The sequence below is a fragment of the Pezoporus flaviventris genome, unplaced genomic scaffold (genome assembly GCF_033815535.1).
Source record: "Pezoporus flaviventris isolate CSIRO_AGI_PZ_B2104156 unplaced genomic scaffold, CSIRO_AGI_Pfla_v1 ptg000050l, whole genome shotgun sequence".
Taxonomy (NCBI): domain Eukaryota; kingdom Metazoa; phylum Chordata; class Aves; order Psittaciformes; family Psittacidae; genus Pezoporus; species Pezoporus flaviventris.
Genome location: NW_026892598.1, coordinates 1489087 through 1497607, shown reverse-complemented (window position 1 = coordinate 1497607; position 8521 = coordinate 1489087). Strand labels below are relative to the sequence as shown.

Here is an 8521-nt window from a genome sequence, read left to right as displayed (position 1 = left end):
GTTTGCACAGCTCCCGAGGGTCGGTTGCCCAAGAAGGCACAGGAAGTAGCTTGAGCCGTGGTGTGGATTTAGGACTGGATAAACGCATCCTTTTTCTATTTTCTCCTCGTTTTATTGTGCTTCAAAGCAACGCAGCTGCCCTGTCACGTTAAAGCCAGTGCTTTCAAACCTTGTGTTAAAGAGCACCGGTTTTAGAGGAACCTGCGGTCTTTTCACCTCACACCTCTCCCACCGGAGCTGGCTACCTCTGCCCTTCCCCCACGGTGCCATAGCGGTTCTGCTGCCCGGCGAACACCGCCGCAACGGAAAGCTCCCCCCTTCGCCCTGCGGTCATCGGCTCCTAGCACACCTTTACGGCGGGCCGGCAGCCTGCCCCTCCCGCCGTTTGGTAGCTGCCCCGTGCCTTCAACCCTGAGGAGCGAAGCAAAAGAAACGGCTGCAGCACCCGAGGACCAAAAGCCATGCCGCGCGCCCCGCCCCGTCCCGCGTCATATGCGCGGCGTCACGTGCTGTGTGTAGATGGCTGTGGCGGACCCGCTCGCCGGGAGCTGTCGGCCCTGACGGGGAGCCGGTGACCCTGGCCCGGCCCGGCCGCCATGGAGGTGTACATCCCCTCCTTCCGTTACGAGGAGAGTGAGCTGGAGCGGGGATACACGGTGAGCGGCGGGACTGCGATGCGGCCGGGGCCCCGCCAGGGGCCAGGCCGCCGCGCAGGTGCTGGCCTGAGGGGCCGCGGGGCAAGGCCGCCCTGACGTGCTCTGGCGTGTCGTGCCCTGACCCCTGCGGCGCAGGACGGGGGGCTCGGCCTATCCGGGCTTCTGCTGCCCCACGCGAGCGTCGCACTGTGGAGTGGCAGCAGTGGCTGATGCGGCGTAGCCAGCGGGCGGAGAAAGGTGGTGGCTCCTTGCCGCCCGGCCCCGCTAAGAGGCTCGTGTGGGTGCTGAGGCCAGGTCAGGCTTAGGGGCTTGCGAGTTGCGAGCCCAGTGCGGAGCCAAACGCGATGAGGGGGCTGGAGCACTTCTTGCGTGAGGAGAGGCTGAAACTGCTGGGACTGGTCAGCCTGGAGAAGTCTCGGGGGATCTCAGCGCTGTGTACAAATAATCTGGATGGAGGGAATAAAGGAGGAGGAGCCAGGCTCTTCTCCTTGGTGCTCAGTGACAGACACCAATGGGCACGCATCACAATTCATGGAATACCATTTAAAGATAAGATGAAACCTTTTTGTTAGCGTGAGGGTAGTCAAGCACTGGCACATGTTGCCCAGAGGACTGTGAAGTCTTCAGCCTTGGATATTCTCAAAACCTGGCTGCACATGGGTGTGGGCAGGCTGATCTACCAGACCCTGCTTGACCAGAGGAGTTAGTTTGCACTATTTTCAGAGATCCTTTTGACCTCAGTGGTTTTCTCATCCCATGGAGCTGTTGGGCTTTAACACTTTTCCACCTGTTGCTGGGTGAACCAAAGCCCAAGGCGTTTAACTGAAGATGGATATTCAAAGCTAGCTTCTTCTACTAATCTACTCATTCAGTAGTTCCAACCTATTGAAAAATACTAGGGAAAAAAAGTCTAATTCTGTAGAATTGCCAGAAGATTGATCCATGTAGGCATAGTTGGGTGAAGCAAGTGCATCTACCTGATGCTAATGATGTTTATTCTTTGGCAAGTATTTGTAAGCCTTGTAAACCAGTTTAGATGTGTTAATATAGGAGTGTAACCGCATTAATATATCTGTTTAGCTGAACTTAAATGTAGTTGGTTCCCTACAACATGTCTGCATGATTCTTGGGAATGAAACCAGCTTTAAAACATTCCAGCTGAGTCTGATTCCAGCATGTCCTGGTTGGGCAGGATAGTTGAAGTGACAGAATTATTTCTAAGATGTGCTTATCACACAAGTAGGATTTTTTGTATCAATATAAATTTTTAGTCTGTTTTAGTGGTTTGGGTTTTTTTTTATTTCTTTAATAGTAATTCTGTCAGTGAATCCTGCTATCCAGAGAATTTGTTTTTTTTAAAATCCTATAAATGTTAAGCTGTGTAAGCTTCAAGCAAAACTTTTGAAACACATTTAAAAAAAAAATTGTTTTTCTAGAAGTCTTTCAAGAAAATGAACTTGAAAGTGAACATGTTTGATTATTGCAGCACTGTTCATTATTATAGCACTGTTCCTCTCAGTTCACTGGTGCTGAGTCAGACTCATGGATCTGAAACTTCCTTTAGCTTAGTAGTTTGGTAGTTGTTCCTGCATGATTATTTTGCCTCTTCAGTCAGGTGAGGGAGTTCTATACCACATCCCATACAAAAATTATCGTGCTTTATGCTATCAAGTGCATTAGTTCAGGGATTTCCCTGGCCATGAATCTGTTCTAGAAGTCATATCTCTGGGTGAGGCGTGCTGGTGGGAGAGGATATGGAAGTTTGTTCTGAAAGTAACGTGATATATTTCCTTTATGTTTTGAAGAGCTTTTGGGTTATGCATGAGCAACGCTTATTGTAATGTAATTGTCAGTTTGTTACATTGCTAAATAGTTTATGTAGGTATTGTTCCAAGCATAAAAATTGACAACTGATGCAAATGGGTACGCTATAAATCTTCCCTCCAGCAAAACTGAAGTTACTGAGAGCTTACCCTTGTGCTATACTAGCTTGAAAGATACTGTGTAGGCAGAAATATTAACCTAAGAAAAAACAGTAATATAGGAATTATTTTGCATTGAGCAAAAGGGTGATTTCACTCAGATGGTTAGAGCCTGTGAATGTTTCTGTGTCCAGACCACATCAGCTGTCATTCTTACAGACATCATTATGTGGGTGTTAACAGTCAGAAGCTGTGTGTTTGGTAGGTATTGCTGTAGAATATGGGGATTGTAGGGTGTTGAAGTCTTCGTGATTAAGTAGATGTGTCACCCGTTCTGTGCTACCTGAATCTGATGAGTTACAAAAGTTGAGAAAAGTGGAGGAAGTGGAACTATAAAGTATTTAGTCTCTTTGAAATGTAACCTTCAAATTAAAGGGATTGGTGCAGTCCTGGACTAGTGCAGGAGTGTATATGTACATGAGTGAAATATGTTTTTTTCTATGAAATTATAGGTAATTTCTATGAAATTGTAATTCAATATAACTTCTTGTACACCATCAGTATATAGTATTAACATCTAAACCAGTATGCTGATGAAGGTCAAAGAAATTGTGTCCCCCTGATGAACACAACTGTCAAACTGGTAACTTACAAGGAGAGGGCTGAGGTGCTTAACTTTTTTGCCTTAGTCTTCACTGGCAGTCTCTCCTCCCACACCTCTCGAGTGGATGGACCTCAGGGCAGGGACTGGGGGAGCAAAGTCCCTCCCACTGTAAGAAAAGATCAGATTTGAGAGTAACTGAGGAACATGACCATATATACATCTATGGGACCTGATGAGATGTATCCCAAAGTCCTGGTCCTGAGAGAGCTGGCTGATGCAGTTCCCAAGCCACTTTCCATGGTATTTGAAAAGTCGTGACAGTCAGGTAAAGTCCCTAGGGGATGGAGAAAGGGAAACATTATACCTGTTTTTAAAACTGGTAGAAAGGAGGACCTTGGGAACTACCAGACTGTCACCATCAACTCTGTGCCTGGGAAGATCATGGAACAGATCCTCCTAGAAGATATGTTAAGGTACAGCAAGGGCAGGGAAGTGTTTCAAGACAGCCAGCACAGTTTTACCAAGGACAGGTCTTGCCGGACCAACCTAATGGCCTTCTAGGATGGACTAACTACCTCAGTGGAATTGCTACAGATGTTGTTTGTCTGGACTTCTGTAAGGCCTTTGACATGATCCCCCACAACATCCTTCTCTCTGAATTGTGGAGATATGGATTTGATGGGTGGACTGTTTGGTGAATGAGGAGTTGGCTGGATGGTCGGATCCAGAAGTTAGTTGTCAATGGCTCAGTGTCCAGATAGAGATCACTGATGAGTGGCATCCCTCAGGAGTCTATATTAGGACCAGTACTGTTTAGTATCATCATCAAGGGCATAGACAGTGGGATTGAGTTCACCCTCAGCAAATTTGCAGATGACACCCATCTGAGTAGTGCAGTTCATTCACTAGAGGGAAGGGATGCTGTTCAGAGGGACCTTAAGAGGCTTGAGGAGTGCGTTTGTGTGAGCATAGTAAAGTTCAACAAAGTCCAAGTACAAGGTCCTGTACCTAGGTCAGGGCCATCTCCTGTCAGTACAGAGTATGGGATAAAGGGGTTGAGACCAACAGTGTGGAGAAGGACTTGGACGTACTGGTGGATGAAAGGCTGGACGCAAGCTCATAATTAGAAAACCAACCATATCCTGGACTGCATCAGAAGAAACGTGGCCAGCAGGTCAAGGGAGGTGATTCCACCCCTCTACTTTGCTTTGGCAAGCCCCACCTGGAGGATGGCGTCTAACTCTGGTGTCCTCAGCACAGGAAAGACATGGACCTGTTGGAGCAGGATCAGAGGAAGGCCACAAAATGGCCAGAGGGATGGGACACCTCTATTAAGAGGAAAGGCTGAGAGAGTTAGCATTGTGCAGCCTGGGGAAGAGAAGGTTAGAGGGAGATTTTATTGCAGCCTTTCAATACTTAAAGGGGGCTTATAAGAAAAATTGAGACTTTTTACAAAGTCCTGTTGAGACAGGACAAGGGGGAACTTAAACTGAAAAGATGGGAGATTTAGTTAGGACAAAGGAAGAAATTTTCTATGGTGAAGGTGGTGAAACATTGGAATAGGTTGCCGAGAGAGATGGTAGATACCCCATCCCATGAAACATTAAAGGTCAGGTTGTATGGGGCTCTGAACAACTTCATATAGTTGAAGATGTCCCTGCCCATGTTAGGAGGTGTTGGATTAGATGATTTTTAAAGGTTCCCTCCTACCCAAACCATTCTATGATTCTGTGATCACAGGAGTACTACTTTGCACAGTTGATCTTTTACTGTTCCCTTTCCCACAACTGCTAACTTGCTTAGAATTAAAATGTATTTTTGGAGTAGCTGAAACAAGGAGCTATCAGATTACATGATTAATAGCAGGAAAGGCTGATGGAACTTGGGGCAGATAGATTATTGGTCATGTGCTGGCTCCCCACCAGTGCAGGAGCGTGCCAGGGGGTTGCAGAGGATGCCTTCTGCACTGTGACTGTCAGAAGCCACTGCAGAGAAATAGGGCTGAAAGATGGGGGTTTGAGAAGTGTGGCCATCAGGTCATCCTGGTTTCTTTGCTAGAAACAATAACGGTCGTGACCTCCTGCATTATTTAGAGACTGCAGGAAGACCCCTTCCTCTCTGTGGTGGCTCTGCATGGCTACCAAAACATGCTTTCCTGATATCTCTCTGTTTCTGCTTCCTTATCTATAGCAGAACAGAATCCAGTTCCTCTCGGATTCAGCTTGCCACTGTGTATTTTCACTTCCTGGAAAGTCACAAGAAAGAGTGTTAGTCCTTTCCTTTAAAGAAGCTTATTACCAATTTTAGTGGTTTGTTTTTCAGCTTGCTTTCCCTGAAACCTGTTTTCAGATGATTTTCTCCTTGGTATAGCTAGGCAACACTGGGAAAGTGGAATGAATAGAGACCCCTCAGCCACTGTCTAGCCTTAAAAGCAGAATGTAGAATGCAGTTCTGGAGAGAGCACAGAAGCGACTTGCCACAGAAACTGAAAACTTCTCTCTAGCTTCAAAGGGAAAACTACAGAGAAATTAAGAAGTAGAAAGGGTGGGGTCTGGACCAATGAAAGATTGGTTTGAGGAAAGAAAAGATTAGAAAGAAAATGAGGAAGACGTGTTTAATGCAACACTTGAGATAGGGATCTGTCAACAAAGTAATGGGAAATGCCCTCCTTTCAGTCTTTGTTTCAGGAGCTCAGCTTTACTAAAGCACACTTCCTATGGTATAGAACCTTTTAACCACCACCACCTTCCTCCCCCTGTGCAGATCGCACACATGCTCCCCTACCCCTCCCCCCCCCCCCCCAAAAAAAAAAATAGAAACAACAACCCTCAAACAAAACAAAAAACCCCAGAGTAAATTTGCACTTGTTCCAGTTCTGTTTGGGGTATACATAACATGATGAAACATAAGAGGAAGGAAAATGCCCGTTTTCCGTGTGGACAATTAGATTTCATTGTCAGTTTAAATTGATGACACTAGCTTCCAAACTATTGAGCCTGTGCTAATAAATGCAACAGTTGTTCATAATTTGGCAGTGAATGACCTTTAAATGTAGATGTTTACTAAGGATGTCCCTAGGGAACAATTCAACTTCAAAATGACACCCATGTGTTCTTGTTATCATTTAAATATGCTCCCTTTGTGAATATCAGAATAATAAATACTGGTCAGATTTCTAATGTTGATTCAGATGCTGGGAAACTTACTGAATAAATTAGTGTACGTTTGATTTATATTGACCAAAAAAAATTTACAGTGGTATATTACAGGCCAAGGTGACATACATTTAAATATGTTGTAGAGCAGAGGGCATATTTGACTGACACATGTGCTTACTACGTTTAATTAACACTCCCAATACTACTCCCCAAATTGCTTCTGCAGTTGCAAATGTTGTGGAAGTAAGATACGATATGTAAAATCCTGAAGTATTGTGGATTTTTTAAAGTCCACAGACTTTACATCCATCGAAGAAGCAGTTTAAATATTAGGCTATACTCTTGTTTCTGGAAGTATAAAAAACTACAAGGACTTAGAGTTTGGTATACCTTATATATACCCTTCACTGAGTCTCTGGACTCTGTGAGTTTGGTAGTTTTAAAAAATCTGAGCAGGCTCTGTGTGCCTTGGTTATGAAATCTGCCAGCATGGACATTTCTTGCTTACCAGTCTGGCTTGTGCAAACTCGCCACTTACTACCTCATGTCACAGGTCCTGTTGAAATCACTGACAGACCAGTTACTCTAAGTTCAAGGAAGTTAAAAGAAATACTAGTTCTGTTAGATCAATTTGGCTTTTTTTTTCTTTTTCTTTTTTTATTGTCCTAGTGTCTTCGTAGAGAATTTTGTGGTTACTCCACAGGGGAGTCAGAGTAGGTCAGTATGGATACTTTCCTGCATGGGGCGATGAAGAGGATAAAGACAATTTGATGGATGGTAATGATTCTGTAGTGTCAGAAAAATGCTCTTTTTACCATTTTTTTTTTTCAGTTCCAATGGAAGAGCAGGTGTTAGTGGGAGAAACAGACTTGTTAGTTTAGGTCAAACATTGCTGTTACTGAAAATACTTTTGTGTGTTCATGTTAACTTGTGCATTTGTCAGCAGTGATGATTAAATTTGTTTCATTCAGTCAGTTTTCCTGTTGACAGACTAAGTCAGTGACATGAAACTGACCACTTGGTGCACAGTGGGGAGCTTAAAGAGTATGAAGTAAGACACAGCGGATTTTGCACTGCAGATGAAAGCAGCTAAGGCAGAAACTGGAAAAAGGTAAAAGCAAAATGTAAAATTGACTGAATGTATACATAACAATCATTTAAAATTGTTTCCTTTTTGTGTGTGTTTAATCTGCTTTGGGGTGTAGACAGATTAGGCAGTCATACAGCTCCAGTGATCTCTACTTCTTGCGCAACTGCTCAACCACAACCCTTTTCCTTCCCCTGATTCACAGTCATGAATCCTGATGGAAATGGCCGTGCAAGATTTCGCTGCACAAGAAATCTTTTTTTCTGTGTTCCTGAAGGGGGGTCAGCAGTAGGATAAAAAAGCAGCAGCTTGATTGCCTGTATCAATTTACCATCTGATAGACCAAAAGTTGACACATTCTGTCAGTAAAACATAACTGCAAAACACAAGTTACCCAGTTCTCTCCCAAGACCTACTGATTTGTAGTTTTGACGAGGAAGTTACGTTTTCAGGAAGATAGGAAGTCGCAGAACATTCAAACATGCATCACAATGAAGATATATTTGAATTCCATTGACTTTTTGAGAGGTAGTGGCAAATCTTTGTTAATAATATAATGCTACCAATGGAATTATTTAATCAGAGGATCCACACAAATCCACATCAGCTCTTGCTGATGGTTTATGTCCGTATAGCATCAATTTGCGATACTTGTAAAATCTTGTCAAAGGTAGCATTAAGCACATGCACATTTTTCACTTCCCGGGAGAAAGGACACACAAGGCTTTAAAACACAAAATGGGGGAAGATGTATAGTAGATGTCTCTTTCTTTTTTTTTTTTTGTTACTGCAACACACATTTTAATTGGTTATTAAACTTTTTAATGCCTAGTGTAATTCATTCCAGGTTTAAATGATGAAGTCATTTTGGAATTTCAATATGGGATACAATTTTTATGTTAGGTGACTGGTGATTCCTGAAGAAGCTGAAGATGTGTTTTTCATCTACAGAACTACCTAGGCTATTAAATTAATTAAGTTAATATTGCAGTAGCAGTTTTAGAAAGCTATCTTTTTAATAATAGGTGTTTATTTTTAGAGTAACTGGAACCTTTACATGAAAATTCTTCAAACCATTGCAATTGAAAATTATT

General features: G+C 43.5%; 1 protein-coding gene across 3 annotated transcripts in view; it reads left to right on the top strand.

Annotated features, from left to right (window-relative positions):
• The first annotated feature begins 490 nt into the window (after positions 1-490).
• The window catches only part of SNX24 (sorting nexin 24), a 93850-nt gene continuing 85819 nt past the window's right edge, over positions 491-8521 (top strand). For 2 of the 3 annotated variants that reach the window (XM_061468675.1, XM_061468672.1), the window contains exon 1: positions 491-656. In XM_061468675.1, the coding sequence (XP_061324659.1) occupies positions 597-656 (60 nt within the window). In that variant the 5' untranslated portion in view covers positions 491-596. The remainder of the gene's footprint in view (positions 657-8521) is intronic. The other variant, XM_061468673.1, reaches the window with a different exon arrangement.